Source organism: Dromiciops gliroides, chromosome 2 (genome assembly GCF_019393635.1).
Source record: "Dromiciops gliroides isolate mDroGli1 chromosome 2, mDroGli1.pri, whole genome shotgun sequence".
In the NCBI taxonomy this organism is placed as follows: domain Eukaryota; kingdom Metazoa; phylum Chordata; class Mammalia; order Microbiotheria; family Microbiotheriidae; genus Dromiciops; species Dromiciops gliroides.
The window spans coordinates 60,615,269-60,632,646 of NC_057862.1; the positions used below are offsets into that span (position 1 = coordinate 60,615,269).

At 47.2% G+C, this 17,378-nt stretch overlaps 1 protein-coding gene across 10 annotated transcripts in view; it reads left to right on the forward strand.

Annotated features, from left to right (window-relative positions):
- ZMIZ1 (zinc finger MIZ-type containing 1) overlaps window positions 1-17,378 on the forward strand; it is a 469,106-nt gene that overhangs the window by 426,921 nt on the left and 24,807 nt on the right. For 6 of the 10 annotated variants that reach the window (XM_043990032.1, XM_043990041.1, XM_043990031.1 and 3 more), the window contains 8 exons: window positions 687-801; window positions 2,155-2,372; window positions 6,493-6,691; window positions 7,755-8,045; window positions 13,175-13,357; window positions 14,405-14,482; window positions 14,883-15,057; window positions 16,628-16,769. In XM_043990032.1, coding sequence (XP_043845967.1) covers window positions 687-801; window positions 2,155-2,372; window positions 6,493-6,691; window positions 7,755-8,045; window positions 13,175-13,357; window positions 14,405-14,482; window positions 14,883-15,057; window positions 16,628-16,769 — 1,401 coding nt within the window. The remainder of the gene's footprint in view (window positions 1-686; window positions 802-2,154; window positions 2,373-6,492; window positions 6,692-7,754; window positions 8,046-13,174; window positions 13,358-14,404; window positions 14,483-14,882; window positions 15,058-16,627; window positions 16,770-17,378) is intronic. The other 4 variants (XM_043990042.1, XM_043990040.1, XM_043990034.1 and 1 more) reach the window with 3 other exon arrangements.

The following is a 17,378-nucleotide window of genomic DNA, read 5'->3' on the forward strand; positions in this document are numbered from 1 at the left end:
TTTTTACATCACCTACATTTACCACTGTTGAGTAGATGACTTCTGAGGACACTTTATCTCCAATTCTCTGTGATTTTATTTCTCCCACTGCCCTTCATACAATAACTACTTGGCTGTGAAAGCCCTTGGTTTTATATAGCAGTTATCAACTTCTGCTCTTTTCTATTGGTTTAGGCAATGACTCCAGAACTAGGCAATTAATTTAAGTCACCTTTGGAGAAGAATCCTAGGGACTCTGGCTCTCTCTCAGGGCACAGGGCTGACATAAGGGCCCTTCTCTCCCAGTGGCTTCTGTGGAATAGCTAGAGACCAGATTTTTCAGGGGAGAGAGTCAGAAAGGGAGAGCTCAAGACAACAGATTTCCATAGGCTTGCTGTGTGTTGGCCAGTGTTCTCATATATGGCTTAACTTGAACTACACCCCTCCTTCCCTTTATAGTCTTGGAATTACATCCAGGGGTGAACGATTGAATTCTTCTGTCTTGAATCGAGGAATAAGGTCAGATTCGCACCAGCAGGTCATCTCTGCTACATCATGTCAGGGTCTGTGTTTGCATACTAGGCTTCAGGTCTAAGGAGCTGGACTCCAAAACCCCAGGCACAGGCTCTGTACTTGGGAGTGAGCCCCTGCACCCAAGATACCCTGAAGAACTGTCGTCCCCCCCATATCTCTGTTTCCTCCTACAGTGATGGGTCGTTCCCCTATGACTCTGTTCCTTGGCAGCAGAACACCAACCAGCCACCAGGATCCCTTTCCGTGGTCACTACTGTTTGGGGAGTGACTAACACGTCCCAGAGCCAGGTAAGAGTTTGACTCTTGTCCCTCCCTTGATTCTTCCTTCACCCTTCATAGTTATTGAAAATCCCCTAGTTGACATCCCAACATTCCAAGGGACTTGGAATGCCATCCTTAGGCCACCAGGATGAGATCTAGCTAGGAAATACTTTGGTCTAAGTACATTCTAGTACTCTTTCATTCAGCCAGGACTCGGCACTGGGGAAACCTTTTCCCATCATCCGGCCCTGCCCCTGTTTGCCTTCCTATCAGGAAGTATTCCTGCTCCAAAGGGAAGGGTGATCTTCAATTACACTGTGGATCAGGTCTAGAGCACTTGACATTGATTTGATATGACCGGGATGGTTGTCTAGTAGGTGTTAGTCCCTTGCCCCAAATGAAACTCACTTGGGCCACACGAGAAGCACAGTGTCCCAATTGTCACTGGCCATGTGAAGCACTGGATGGACTAAGGGAATGCCCTTTGGAAGACCTTCTTTGACTAAGCTGCTTGTGGATTGACTACTGCAAAATCAAGTGACTTAAACCTTTGGGAATAAGCATATCCTATCCTATTCTACATACTAATCTTTCCACCATCCCTCCTGTGTCCCTCTCTTCTCTTGATCAATCACCAAATCTTTATTGAACAACTATTGTTTCCTCAATCTTGTGCTAGGCACTGTGGAGAAATGCAGAAGTATAAACCACAGTTCCCTCCCTAGAGCACCTTGCTTAAAAAGAAAGAATTAGCATAGCAACATTGGACATGCTCTGCAGGGTTAGGCCATGGTCCACTGGGCCCAGGACTCTGTCCTCAATAGCAGTCTTGATGGAGGGCTCAGTTGTCCTTCTTGACATTAGCTGCTAGTTTAGAGAGTCTTACCTCCTCTCAGTCGCCATTCATGGCTCTGACATTCAGAAATATGTCTAAACTCTCTGGGAAGACCTTTCTGTCTCCTTGAGGGTAATAAGTTCATGAAGTTTATGGTCTGCTGTGCAAAAAACAAACAAACAAACAAACCCCAAACCCACCCCCAAACTCCTTCATTTTATTCTATATATACCTTACTTGAGTTTCAAAGAAGACCTCTTCTCCCCCATCTTTTGGGAGCTGTTGACTGCCATAGCCACAGTTCTACAGGTTTCAAAGCTATCTTCTCTCAGCCTTTGGTTATTTAGACTGACAAATCCTCATCTTCAGTCTGTCACGCCCTCTCAGTAAATCAGGGCCCAGCATGAGGCACAGTCTAATACTTCTCCCCTCCTTGTCCACCTCCCCCGGGCCATTCTTCCTTCTTCCTTCCCTCTTAGGTTTCCTCCTCATTTCTCCTTCTTCCCCCTTTTGGTTACCAGTATGACCATTATTTTTCTTCACAGGTCCTAGGAAACCCCATGGCCAATGCCAACAATCCTATGAATCCCGGCGGAAACCCCATGGCATCTGGAATGACGACCAACAACCCTGGCATCAACTCCCCCCAGTTTGCTGGACAGCAGCAGCAGTTCTCAGCCAAGGCGGGCTCCACTCAGCCCTACATCCAGCAGGGGATGTATGGGCGGCCCAACTACGCGGGCAGTGGAGGGTTCGGGGGCAGGTGAGAACAGGGGACCCTGAAGGTCAATGGCATATGCTAGACCAGACCATTTGGGCTTGGGCTTGGTGTCCTTACAGAAGTGTCACACCAAGCCAGCGCCCGCCCAGTTTCATGTAGAGTTTGTCACGACAGTAATAACTCCCTTCCTTTCCTCAAAATCGTTATTGACCGTAAACCTCAGTATCAGCCTAGGATCCAGGAAGCTGAAATGTCATGCAGATTTTGGTCTAGAGAAGACAATAAGCCCCTGATGAAAGCATAGATGGCGTGTGACTTTCTGTGAATTTTAGAGGGGTAGGTCATCTGTTGGGTAAGGGAATCCAGATCTGAAAAGACCTTGACACATTAGAATAATGGGTTGTAGCTAATAAAGTTCTGCAACTTTATAAATACAACATGGGGAGGTATGGATAAGACAGTAGTTTTTGTAAAAAAAAAAAAAAATTCAGTCATGTCCAACTCTTTATGACCCCATTTGGGATTTTCTTGGCAAAGATACAGAAGTGGTTTGCCATTCCCTTCTCTAGCTCATGTTAAAGATAAGGAAACTGAGGCAAATAAGGTTAAAGGACTTGCCCAGGGTCACACAGCTAGGAAGTATCTGAGGCCAGATTTGAACTTAGATTTTTTTTACTCTAGGTCCTGTGCTCTATCTGCTGTACTTGGACTGCAGTGAAATATGAATCAGCTCTGTGACATGAAGTAAAAAAAAAAAAAGCTAACAAAATAATTAAATTGCACAGATAGAAGCATAATGTCCAGGTTCTGGGCCTTCTGTACTCTACCCTGATCAGGCTATGTCTGGAATATTGTGTCCATTTATGGGCACCACATTTTAGGAAGGACATGGGCAATCTGGAACAGGTCCAGCAGAGGGCACCAGGATGGCAAAGAGACTGGAGACCCTCCCAGATGAGAACTGGTGAAGGAATTGGGAGAAAAGCAAACTTGAAGATGTAGAGAGTACATCAGAGAGATGGCGGGAAAGAAATAGATTTGTTTTACTTGGTCCCAGAAGGCAGAACCACAAGCAATGGGGTGGAAGTTGGAGAGGGGAAGGGGGGTGTGTGTGTGTGTGTGTGTGTGTGTGTGTGTGTGTGTGTCTCTCTCTCTGAGGGATAAGTTGTTAAAAACTAGACCTGTTTAAAAACTGAATGGGATGCCCCCAGAGGCAATGAGTTTTCCTTTATTGGAAATCTTTGAGTAGAGGCTGGGTGATGATTTATCGGGGATGTTACCAGGCAGGGGATCCTTTTGATCTCTCCCAACTTTAAGATTCTGGGAGGTGATGAAAATGCTGATGTGATTTCTCATTTGAGGAATTAGGAACAAGGTTTGCTTGTGGAATAAAATCTCAGAGCTTTCAGGGAGCCTGTGGTTTCAGGTCAGAGAAAGGAATCAAGAAGCTGGAAAAGGCACGAACATCTCCAGGGGAAGTTTCCCCAAGATAAAGGAAGCAACTGGTTGGTTGATTGGTTGGTTGGTTGGTTTGTTTGTTTTCCTGACTATCATTCACCTACCCGTGTGACTTTCCCCATTAGAATGTAAGCCCCTTGGGGGCAGGGACTGTCCTTGCTTCTGTATTTGCATCTCTAGAGTTTAGCACAGGGCTTGGCACACTGTAAGTGTTTCACAAATGTGTGGGTTTTTGCATTCATCAGTCATGCCTTGGATGTGGCAGACATTCAAGCCACTGCTCTCTCCCTTCTAGGTTGTGGTGTCAGCTCCTAAAGCGTCTTAACTCACCCCCACTGTGTGTATTTTTAGACCTTTTCATTCTATGAGTTGGACAGGCTATGAAAGTGACACCACTCACCAGGAGTGGGCCTACCTGTGCATGGGACCATAGGAAACCTGTCCCCACTTTGGATTTCTTCAATACTCTGAGCCTATAGGGCTAATCAACCTATTTCATTGCCTAGATGACCATAGGTTTATAGTTAGAGATATTTAATTCAGCCCCTCTATTTCCATCTGAAGGAATGGAACCTGAGAGGTTAAGTGACTTTCCTAAGGGCACATAGGCAGTCATTAGCATGATTGATAGCTCAGTTCTTGCCTTAGGTCATCAGAGAGGTTCATGGTCAATAACGATTATGTTTTTAAAAAAATATTAGAGTTTTATTTACAGATTAATGAATATAAAAAAACACACTTCTTGATCTTTCACCTTCTCCTTCCCCCTCCCTGCCCCCCCCCCCCCACACACTCACAGGACAATCCTTCTTGTGTCCTGTACAATTTCTGTGATTTACAGTCCTCTCTTGGAAGGTACTTTAGCAAAGGGAGGGAGGGAAGGGGGGGACCTGGTGTTTGTTGTTCCCTTGCACTTCCTACCCTCCAAGACCTGTATTCTTCATCAGTTCTAGCAGAGTGAGGGTGATCCTCATAGGTCGCTGCCTACAGTGTTTTTTTTTTTAGGACAGGGAGCATTCCTGAGAAACTTTCATTTTTGGTCCCGGGATATAACTCCCCGCCGCCCAGCCCGGCACAATGGCATTTGATTCCTTTTCTTTTTTTTTTTTTTTTTTAGTGAGGCAATTGGGGTTAAGTGACTTGCCCAGGGTCACACAGCTAGTCAATGTTAAGTGTCTGAGGCCAGATTTGAACTCAGGTAGTCCCGAATCCAGGGCTGGTGCTCTATCCACTGTGCCACCTAGCTGCCCCTTGATTCCTTTTCTATCAGACAACTGAGAGACTTTTCAAAATACAAAACTACCTTAGGACACAAGTTATGCCCTTATAAACCTACAAGGCCTAATAGAATAATAGCAGCTCCCACATACATAGCCCTAGACTGTTTACAATGTCCTGTCCCCACAACAACCCTGTGAGATGGGTAATGGAAGCAGTTACTCTCCCTATTTAATAGTCAAGGAAAGTGCCTCTGAAGGTAAATGAACCCCTTGTGACTACACGTTGAGGGAGTGTTCCATCGGGGATTTAGAGCCCACTAATTCCAATTCTGAACTCCATGCTCTTTCCACCAGAATCCTAGTGGGACGCTGGCTGTGAATATAGCACAGGTTACATCCCGAATTGTTAATGGCCATGTCAGTATGACATGGTCCAGTGAGTTTGTGGGTCTAGGCGCGCCCATTGTGGAAATTCCCTTCACTAAAGCAAATTGAAACCGTCCTGTAATTTATGCTCTCAAATACTTGTCAGAAGGTCAAAGGAGTTAAGTGATATTTTCCCACAGTCACCAAGGCAGTAAGGGTCAGAGGTAAGATCTAAACCCAGATCTTCCTGGCTCTGGGCCCACCTTTATATGGATACATCACCTCTCCTCCCCCCCCAAAAAAATTTTTTTTTAAGGCTAGATATAACTCAGTAAATGTATAGTGTGGTTCTGTCTTGTGCTCCAAGAATCATAGGTGGGAAGGAATTTATGGGCTCACAGAATCATGGTATAAGAGCTAGTAGCGTCTTTAGAGGCCATATAGTACAGTCCTCATCTTTTATGGATGGGGAAACTGAGGCCCAGAAATATTAAATGATTTACCTAAAATCACACAAGCATTAAGTATCCAAACCAGTAATGAAATCCTAGAGGCAGCCAAGTGACACTGTAGAGAGAGTGCTGGGCCTAGAGTTGGGAAGACCTGAGTTCAAATGCAGCCTCAGATACTTCCTAGCTGTGTGACCTTGGGCAAGTCATTTAATCGCTTTCTACCTCAGTTTCCCCAACTGTTAAATAGGATAATAATAGTACCTGCCTTGCAGGATTATTGTGGGAATCAAGTGAGACAATATCTGTAAAGCACTTAGCACAATGCCTGGCATAGAGTATGTATTTAATAGGTGTTTGTCCCTTTCCCCCCTTCACTTGTGTCTACAAGGCCAGTGCTCATTCCAGTGCCCCATCCTGCCGCTAGGATTTGTGAATTGGGGTAGAGCAAAGTCTATATCCTCTAGTCTTCTAACCCTCCAAGTATCATGATATCTACCCCTAGAGTGGCTCCCTTCTCTGCCTCATACCACTGGGAATTTAAACAAATGTCTCCATACCTGAGTCAACCTTGCCCATGTCCAGCTCTTACCCCATCCATCATAGGGTCTGTTTCTCTCCCTCCTCTGCCAGCTGTATTCAACCCTTTCTCTCTCCTCTCCCTGGCAGTTACCCTGGTGGTCCCAATGCCCCTGCGGGCATGGGGATCCCTCCTCACACCCGGCCACCCGCAGACTTTACTCAGCCAGCAGCGGCGGCGGCAGCAGCTGCAGTGGCAGCAGCAGCAGCTACGGCCACAGCCACAGCCACTGCCACGGTAGCAGCTCTCCAGGAGACCCAGAACAAGGACATGAACCAGTATGGACCGGTAAGGGTCTCTGCCTCCCCTCACCCCTTTTTTGTCCTTAAGAGCAAAGCACCGAGACCAGGGGCTGACTCCTTCAGTAGAGTGACAATATCTGCGTGTGTTTATGCATGTTGGGCTGCGTTTGTGTATCCACATCATAGGCTCTCTGACTACCCCTCCAGCCTCTGTCTTCACCATGTTATAGCATATTGGGGTGGGGGGGCTCCGTTCTCATCTCACCCGTTCACTCTGAGCTCTTGCCCTGTCCCAATCATTCTAGGACTTGAGCCATCCAGGCCCTTACATCAATGCTTTTAGGCCCTGGTTTAAGGTGTGAGAAGGGAGGAAAGCGTATACCAGAAAATAGGACGGGGACCAATAGAGTGGCCCAAGGGAGGGGATGTGTACCAGGCAGACTCTATTCCGGATGAGTTTGGAAGGGGAAGGGAGTTCAGATTTGTGGCTGAGACAAGCTTTGTGGATTTTCTGTGCTCTCCTATTGACTGAGGATCAAGAGCAGGCCCAGCTTCGGCCCTCAGGAATGGGGGGTTCAAGGTGTCGCTTAGCTGGACAGCCCATCTTTGTTCTCACCAGTGTAGTGTGTCCATGCCTCGGGCCCGTGGCCCACCTCCATCCGCTCATTGCGCATCACCCACTTGCCCACCCAGTCACTCACACCCCATTTCCCCGCCCCCCCAGCCCACCCCAGACTTCACCGTTCTCCCCTCCCCTCCACCTTCCCCGCTTGCCTGCCCCTGAGAATGCTGCCTGTGCATGGGGGCGACCAGCCCTTCCAACTCTCCACTGCTGGAGTTACTCCCATTCTTCTTTGGGGACTTTGGAAAGGATGAGGCTGGGATGCCCACAGCATGATGGTCCCTGTTCTCCCTTTACCTTTGGTAACTCTCCACCTTTCTTTGACCGCAGAGACCTGGGAAAGGGACGGCAGCAACTCAGGAAAATGCACCCCATCTCCCACCCCTCATCCCTTGGCTTCCTTCCCCTTCATCCCTCCTTCCCGCACACTTTCAATGCATGTCACATTTTATCCTTTTTTTTTCTTCTTCTTCTTCTCCCGTTGAAGGTGTGTTCCTCTTTCCAGATGGGTCCGACTCAGGCGTACAACAGCCAGTTCATGAATCAGCCCGGGCCCCGAGGGCCTGCCTCCATGGGTGGGAGCATGAACCCCACCAACATGCCTGCCGGCATTACACCCACCAATATGAGTGGCCCTCCCATGGGCATGAACCAGCCCCGGCCTCCTGGGATCAGCCCCTTCAGCACGCACGGACAGAGAATGCCGCAGCAGGCCTATCCAGGCCCCCGACCCCAGTCTCTTCCCATCCAGAGCATAAAGAGACCATACCCAGGAGAAGTGAGTAATTTGGGAGCAGGAGAAGGGAGGGAAACACACTGATGAGGGAGGACCTGGGCAGGAGGAATTCGTTGTGTTTATGCTGGGCATCTGAAAGACTTTTGTGATCCCCTAGAATGGGGGAAAGAAGAACAACAGTCAGGAGATCTAGGTTCTAGACTGGGTTCTGATGCTCACTAGCCATGAGACCTTGGCTAAGTCACTTAACTTTTCTGAGCCTCAATTTCTTTACCGGTAAAAGGGGGATGATAAAACTCATTCTCCCTAATTTGCACTGCTATTAGGAAAATCAGATGACCTCAAGGGCTTTGAAAAGTACAAACTGCTACACAAATTAAGGGATTGTTAGGTATATCAGAAAAGGGATGGGAGTTCATTGAGAGATGGAACTTGAAGGATGAGTAAATCATTATTATCTAAAAGTGGTTATTAGACAACATACTGACCACAAATCAGGCAGCTGCTGTTGGATTTGGAGTCAAGAAGATCTGAGTTCAAATCATTACCAGCCCTGTGACCCTGAGCAAGTCACTTAAACTCTCCCAACCTTGGTTTCCTTAACTGTAAAATAGTGATGATAATAATAGCACCTACCTCCAAGGGTGGTTGTGAGGACCAAATGAAATGTCATACAAAAAAAGCACTCTGCAAATCCTAAAGGCCTGTTATGCCCTGTGTCGACATCTACCCAGAGAAGATTGCTCCTTCTGTGAACTCAGAGTGATAAAGAGGGACCTGTGAATGGATTCACATTAATGTGGAATATGGACACGTAATAGAGTCAGACATGAAACTGCTTGGTAACGAGGGTGTAAGGCTCCTCGCCTTCTTGTCAGCCCTAAGATCCCGTGTCTCAGAGTGGGGGGAGTAGAGGAGGCATCAGGAGAGAGCCAGGCCGTGTCTGAAGAAGGGGAGGTTGTTTCAAAGTCCCTGGACTCAGAAAGAGGAGGCCATGCCATCGGCCTTCTTGCTTTCCTTTTAGTCCTCAGAGCTCAGCACAGCGCCCAGCACATAGAAGATGCTTAACAAATGCCACCCGCTCCCATCAGTGCCACCCTAGGAGAAGGCATCTGCTCCCTGCGGCCCTTCTCTGTAGAGTGCCATGGATTCTTTGCCTATCCACTTACATCACCGGAGCTCTGTGGGAACTCTTCCCTCCCCCCTTCCTCATTCGTCTTCTCTGTGCCCACAGTCGTTTGAGCCCAGACACGTCTCCTTGCCCGGCTAGCTCCTCAGAAACAAACCAGCTGTGGGAAAGGCTGAAAAGGACAATAGCCGAGTAGTGGTGTCTGCTGTAATTAGCCTGATGTGAACTCAGGAGGTGCCACCCAATGACTTCCTCACCGGTTTTTGACTGTCAGGCAAGAGGGGCTGGTGGTGACCCATTATTTTTAGTAAATTAATCATTGTCTTCATTAAACAGCACTTCATGGCTATTAAGTGCTTGATATGGGCAGAGCATTCTCTGCTTCCCTAAGTATTCCCAGACTTGTGCTGCCTCCCTGCCCCACCCCCAACTCAGAACAGTGACCTCCTTTTTTTTGCAATTTCTTATCATAAAATGTAGAGTTCTTTGGGACCTTAACTCCCCAACCCTTTCAGGCATCCTCCCTCTAGCATCTCTGACACCTCTGCCTGAACGTTTCCAGTGTCAGAGAGCTCACCACCTCCCCTGGAAGCCTATTCCGTTACTGGGAAGTTCTGGTTATTTGAAAGTTCTTCCTTATATTGAGCCAAAATTAGCTTCCCTAAAGCAAAACAAAAAAAAAAAATTAGCTTCCCTGTAACTTCTGCTAATTAGACTTAGTTCTAGATCAATGCACAGTACGTCTAATCTCTAATTTAAATGACATGGTGAGGTGAATAAGCAATTGTGTAGCACCTACTGTGTGCCAGGCACTGGGCTAAGGCTTTTTACACATCTCTTATTTGAGCCTCACAACAACTCCAAGAGGTAAGTGCTATTATTATCCCCATTTTAAAGTTGAGGAAACGGAGGCAGATAGAAGTCAAGGGACTTTCACAGTCAGCAAGTCTTCCTGACTCCATGCCCAGCAGTCTATCTGCCACACCACCTAGACATCTCAGAAAATACTTGAAAAGTCTCATGAGTGGCACCCCCTCCCCATCCCCGCAGTCTTTCCAATGTGCAGTCACCTCAGCTTTCCTTCATACTGTGCCTGTGATGTGCCTGACTGATGGGTGGAAGTAGAAGCTACAGAAATCATGCTGCCCTTTGACCCAGGGCTCCCTCATTGGCCTATAACCTGCTACAGACCAGCCAAGTTCTACCTGCCCAGAGGTTGTCAGAGCAGCAGCATTCTGCCCTGGGAAAGGACTACAAGCCAACGACATGGACCAGCCATGGGGCAATGGCTCAATGAGGAGAGATCAGGGAACAAAATTCTAAATGCAGGGAAGGCCGGCAGGTGTGGGACAGCAAGAAGGCCGGAAGGAGTGTTAGCAAGCTAGGTGAATAGAAAATGGTGGAGGCAGAAGAGGTCAATTAATGGTTATTAATTATTTGATTAGTTGATGCTGTCCAGTCATGTCCAATTCTATGGGATACCATAGACAGCTATCCATGGGGTTTTCTTGGCAAAGATACTGGAGTGATTTGCCATTTGCTTCTCCAGTGTGGCCCTGTTTTACAGATGAAGAACTGAGGCATTTAGGGGTTAAGGGACTTGCCCTGGGTCACCCAGCTTGTAAGTATCTGAGGCAGGATTTGAACTCAGATCTCTCTAATTCCAGGCCTGGTTCTCTAACCACTGAACCACCTAGCTGTCCCATTAATTATTAATTTTTTGTTTTGTTTTGGGTTTTTTGGGTGAGGCAATTGGGGTTAAGTGACTTGCCCAGGGTCACACAGCTAATAAGTGTTAAGTGTCTGAGGCTGAATTTGAACTCAGGTCCTCCTGACTCCAGGGCCAGTGCTCTATCCACTGCACCACCTAGCTGCCCCCATTAATTATTAATTACCATTAAGATATATTAATTATTAGAATTATTAGAAATAATTTCAAGCATAATAAATAATTTGTTCATTAAGTAATAACTTGTCCATAAAGTGGGGAAAGAGGATGAGAACAAAGATTCCTGATGGAGCCTTAGAAAGAAGAAATGACTAAAAAGTTTAGAGATTTGGAGTTAAAATCATTCAGTCTTGCAATTATTTAATTCTTTTAATTGAGTAGGTTTACTGTGAGAGTTTGGTTGAATTGAGGTTCAGCATTGTTGATGATAGATGTATAATTGATGATATATTGCTTTACCTTCTCAGTGAAGGGAAGGGGGAGGGAGGGAGAAAATTTGGAACTCAAAATTTAAAAAGAAAAGAATGTTCAAATAAATAATATATCAGGGCAGCTAGATGGTGCAGTGGATAGAGCACCAGCCCTGGAGTCAGGAGTACCTAAGTTCAAATCTGGCCTCAGGCACTTAACACTTACTAGCTATGTGACCCTGGGCAAGTCACTTAACCCCAATTGCCTCACTTAAAACAAACAAACAAATAAATAATATATCAAGAAACTTTTTTTTTTTTAGGAAAATATCATTTATGATTTCAGTTAATTATTTTAAATTTAAAGACAGATGGCATTGCATAGTAGACAAAGAATCAGGGAAAACCAGGTTCCAGTCTCCTTTTATAATACCGTACTGTGTCTAATAAGAATAAGAGCAGCTAGTATTTCTAATATAGATCTTTAATGGTTTTACACCTACTGTTTAGCCCTGGGTGAGTCATCGAATCTCTTAAACTCCTCTCTCTGCCCCCCCCCCCCGCAATTAAAAAAAACTATAGGGTAGCTAGGTGGCACAGTGGATAAATCACCAGCCCTGGATTCAGGAGGACCTGAGTTCAAATCTGGCCTCAGACACTTGACATTTACTAGCTGTGTGACCCTGGTCAAGTCACTTAACCCTCATTGCCCTGCAAAAATCCAAAAAAAAACAAACTATAAATTTCAGAACCAGAGCTCTTCTGCTTTGGTGAAGGGAAGTTCCTCACTAGGAGTTCTCTACATTAATACAAACCCAGGTACAATCCAAAAGAACCTCGACATTCTCCAAAGTGCCACCCACGTAGGGAGTGCCAAGCAGAGTGGGTTCCTCATGTCCCCTGCTGTGGACACAGCCCAAGGATTGGCCTGACCTGGTTCCACAACTCCATCCTATTACTCAGTTCCATGGAAATCAATCAACCAGTGTTTGTAATCACCATGTGCCAAGCCCCACACGGGCGGGGGAGGGGGCTGGCGTGGGGTGACACCAGGCACATTCATGTACCAGGCAAGGTTTGTCACTTGCGCCCCCTGGAGATTACTGCCACCACAGAGACATTGTGTCTTCACTGTAATCAATGGGTGTCACTTGTAACAACACAAGTAGTTAGGTAAAAAATAGAAGATTTTCTGGTCTTAAATGCGTCCTTTCATAAAAACCTTACTCCCAGAGATGTGCTAGACGTCTAAGTGACATGGTAAACAGAGCGCTGGCTTTGGAGTCCCAGGTTTGAATGTCACTTGAGATGCTCCCGGCTCTGTAATGGGGGCAGTGGCTTAACTTCTCAGAGAAGTTTCTTCATCTATAAAATAGGGAGGGGATAATGATAACATTGACTTCCCAGGGTTATTGTAAGGATCAAATGAGATAACATACATAAAACACTTTCTAAAACCATCGAAGCTCTGGATTAGAGATGCTGCCTGTTATTATTATTGTTATTATTCTACACAGTAGGGATTATACAAGGATTATCATAGCTTTTGCTTTCCAGGAATATAAAATCTAGTGGGGAAGAAAAGACTAACGTGTATAAAACAATCAGAGATCTTTAGTGGTACAGACAGTAGGTCTGTGCTGAATGAGTTCAGAGGAGGGAGAGATTGGTTGGAAGGGGGAACATGGGACATGAGCTGGTCGGTCTTCAGGAATAAGTGGGATTGGTTTACTCATTGTAAGGACACTCATAGGAAATTAGCATAGGTTACAAGGTGAAGCTGGGAATGAATATCTAACACTGTTCAACAGGTGGTTATTCTGTCTTCCTCAGCATTGTGTAAGATGCCACCAGCCTTTGACAATCATTCTCTCCCTCTTTTCCTGTCTCTTTTGGGGAATAGCCCAACTATGGAAACCAGCAATACGGACCAAATAGCCAGTTCCCAACCCAACCTGGTCAGTACCCAACCCCCAACCCTCCAAGACCTATTACGTCTCCCAACTATCCTGGGCAGCGGATGCCGAGCCAGCAGAGCACAGGGCAGTACCCACCCCCAACAGTCAATATGGGGCAGTATTACAAGGTAAGTGTGGTCCTTAACATCCTCTCCTGGGGACTGGGGACTTTCTGCACTGCTCAGAGCAGCAAGGCTCCTTGTTCTTGCCTGTAGCTGGGTAGGTTTGACAGATCTATCATGCCAACTCTTGAATAGAATCTTTGCCCTCCCTTGGCATGTTTGAGGTTCTTTGGAGGTAGACCTGAGGAGTCCCTGTTTTATTGGCTCACCCAAGTGTCCTGGATGGCTTCTATCCTCTTGCATTTGGGACAGTCATGCTGGCTTTGATGTGTGCATTTGGTGGCTGCCATTTGCTGATTCTCAGGGAGCTGAGGCACAGAACCATTTAACCCAGTTTTTCTTGCCTACCTTTTCCTTCCCCTCAAAAATATTTAGTAACAGCCATTTCTAAGAGTTTTGAAGAATGAGTGACCAGAAAGAAAATGGGGATGATCATTCAGGGAAAAAGCACCAACTTCTCCCCCTTCCGGACACCCCATTTCCCTAATGTTTCTTCTCTGACATTATTTGTCCACTGAAGTTGCTATGGGTTCACCTGGGAGAGAGAAGACTCTTTAGCCAACCCAATTTTGGTCCCAGCCATTGACAGGGCAGCAAGGGCACCTGGATCTGTTCTGCCTGGGCCCAGATAGATTTTATAACTGTCTGCCCACAGCTTTGGACAGAGATGACACAGACCCCGTCCTTGCCCTCAAGGGGGCATGGCTTGGCCTCTGCCGTGGAAAGAGCAAGGGGCTTAAAGGCAGCAGAGACCTGGTGCCAGTCCTGGTCCTGACATTTACCAGCTGTGTGAGCTTAAGAAATCACTCAACCCCTCTGAGCCCCAGGTCCCTCATCTGTCACACAGTGATAATAATAAAATTCAGGGGGCCTGCTTTTCCCAGGCTGCTCTGAGGAGAACATTTTGGGAAATCTGGTGTGCTCTCTCATTATTCTCCTTCCTAAAGTTGGTGCTGGACGGGCAGGCATCTGGTCTGGTGGGGGAAGGGGAGCAGAGGAGAACGATCCATTTTATGATGTTTATTCACTTTCTGATTTGTTCTACTTTCACAGCCAGATCAGTTTAATGGACAGAATAACACCTTCTCGGGAGGCAGCTACAGCAACTACAGCCAAGGAAATGTTAACAGGGTAAGTGCTGATTTGGATAAACATACATCCTCATATGAGCCATTGGGGGCACAGGGGAGCAGTGACTGACTGTGTGGGACAGAACCTCCTGTTGGAGGGATAGGGATGGAAGGAAACTTTCCAAAGTGTATGTCCATGTAGAAACGTAAGAGATAGTTGGGAGAGACGGTGCAGGGAAGTGTGGTATGGAGGGGCTGGCTCCCAGCTCCAACAGTTGGCCAACATTCCCTCTCTGGGCTGCTGCCCTGAGCATGGCCAATGAGGGAGGAGTTTTCCTGGATGAACTTTAGGAGGAGGATGGGTGACAGAGACAGAGAGACAGAGAGAGAGAGAGAGAGAGAATGAGAATCTCCTTTCTACTGGAATAATAAACAAATGATTGATTTCTGTTTTTCTTCAGCCTTCCAGGCCAGTCCCTGTGGCAAATTACCCTCACTCACCTGTTCCAGGAAACCCCACCCCTCCCATGACTCCTGGGAGCAGTATCCCTCCGTACCTGTCTCCCAGCCAGGATGTCAAACCACCGTTCCCTCCTGACATTAAGCCAAATATCAGCGCTTTGCCCCCACCTCCAAGTGAGTAGAACAATGTGGGATGTGGTCTCTGCTCTCCAACCCACTGCTTCTGATGCTCATCTGGTGTGTCTCATTTGCTCTTGTGCTGGGCAGGAGGGTTCAGAGAAAGCAGCCCTAGGTTGTGAGCTGAGGGGAGAGGAGGGCATTTGGATTTGGGGAATCCGCTCTGTAGGGCAGCTGGGTGGGGCAATGGATAGAGTTAGGAAGACCTAAGTTCAAAGATCAGACATGTACTAGCTGTGATACTGGACAAGTCATTCAATCCTGTTTGCCTCAGTTTCCCCATTGGTAAAATGAGCTGGAGAAGGAAATGGCAGACCCTTCTGGTATCTTGGCCAAGAAGACCCCAAATGGGGTCACAAAGAGTCGGACGTGGCTGAAATGACTGAACGATGACAATCCTCTCTAGGCAGGTAGAACAAAGATGGAGCGAGACAGGAAACTGGGTGAAAGGAGGTGACTGTGTTAGACTCTGGAGGGTGAATGGAGGTGCCTACCGAGTTTTCCAAACTCCTCAGAACCCTTCCTAAAAAAACTCCCCCTCTCAGCCTCTGTACAGATAATAGCCGGCAACAGTCCCAGTGGCACAAGCTTTACAGCTTGGGTCAGCTTGTCTCAATGTGAGCTTGATCATAAGCCATCATGGGTACAGGGGAGGCTTTGGCCCTCCCCCCAAACAAGATGTATGTCCCTGAGGACAAGGAGAGGGAGTCAAGGGGCCCCCTGCTGTCTAAGCGTGGATGATTTGAAATAAGGCAGAGGCCTGAGGCCAGCTTGTCTCAGCAGGTTTTTAGTGCATGCTCACTTTCTTTGTGCAGAGTACTGTGCTAGGCACAGTAGGGGGACCTGAAAAGTTGAAGACATGGTCTCTGCCCCAGTAAAACCTGTAGTCTGGCCAGGGAGACAGGGCACAATCAGTCCATCCATCAGCAAGCGTTTGGGTGCTTACTGTGTGCCAGGCAGGCCCTGTCCGTGCTAAGCCCTGGGCGTACAAAGGCAAGGCAGAAACAGACCTAGCCCTCAAGGAGACCAAACACACTGAAAAGGAGATGATAAGTGACCAGCAGAGACCTCACCTAGTGTTTGCCTTGGAAATGCTAGTAAAAGGTGAGCTCCTTAGGTTATAAGGGCTCATTTCCCTTCTGGTTCTGTACCCCGGCCTAGTCCAGGACCTAGCCCATAGCAGACCCTTAATGCGTGTGGATCGACTGGATCAATGTTTGTCAAATTGAGGGAGAAGAAGAATTTTAAGCCACCAAGTGCTCTTTCTGAGTCCTTTATTGCCTATATGTATGTGTGTGCAGGTATGTACACATGTACAGGTGTGGGTGTGTACGTGTGTGTGTGTGTGTCATGGAAGTATGCTGCTCTGCACCTTTTTGTGTCTGTATATCTGCGTCTTTGCGTGTGCACTTAGTGTATATAAAGGTATGCCTACTGCACACCCAGGTGTTTATAAGGAGTCCTCCACCCTCCCTGTCTGTCAGTATGCGGGGATATGAACACGGTGCTACTGAAACACACATAAAATAATGAGAAGTTTGGCCTATTTCTCCCTTTCCACTCCCAGGCAACCACAATGATGAGCTCCGGCTGACCTTCCCTGTGCGGGACGGAGTGGTGTTGGAGCCCTTCCGGTTGGAACACAACCTGGCCGTCAGCAACCACGTCTTTCACCTAAGGCCCACTGTCCACCAGACGCTGATGTGGAGGTGGGTCATGCAATGGGGATTCCCAGCAGCGAGCAGCTCTTTCCAGGGCTCCCCTGGGGCACCAGCCCAATCACGCCCAATCTATCCCTAGAACTGGAGCAGAAGTGAAATGCCAAGCTCTCCCCTAACAAATGAGTGTGGAGGAAGCAGGCCAGTGTGACTCTGCTCTGGCCATTGAGGCTGACATCATGACTTGGAAATATTTAGGATTTTGAATATTCTGATGGGGCAAAACATCTCTTGGTCCAGTACAGTTCCCAGACTTAGACATCCTGAACCTGATGTGGCACAGCCTCTTCCAGTTGAGTCCCAGTTGTCTCCTTTCCACTCTACTGGGGATGCTTCCCATGCTTAGATACCCCTCCCCCATCCCCAACTCACTGTGCTTCCCCATGACTTGTCCTCATGCCAAGAGTGGGACTACCCTCTGGAGATGGTCATGCTGGGTTAAACAGTCAGCCTGTTATCATATACTAAAATCCCACCATCACCACCACCGATTTTGGGAAATCCGTGTCCTGGATTCAGTGAGAAGAAACAGAGAAAGGAGCTCTCTTCTAGGTAGCTATGGCTCTTGCTGTCAGAGACCTCCTTTTCTGAAGGGGGGAA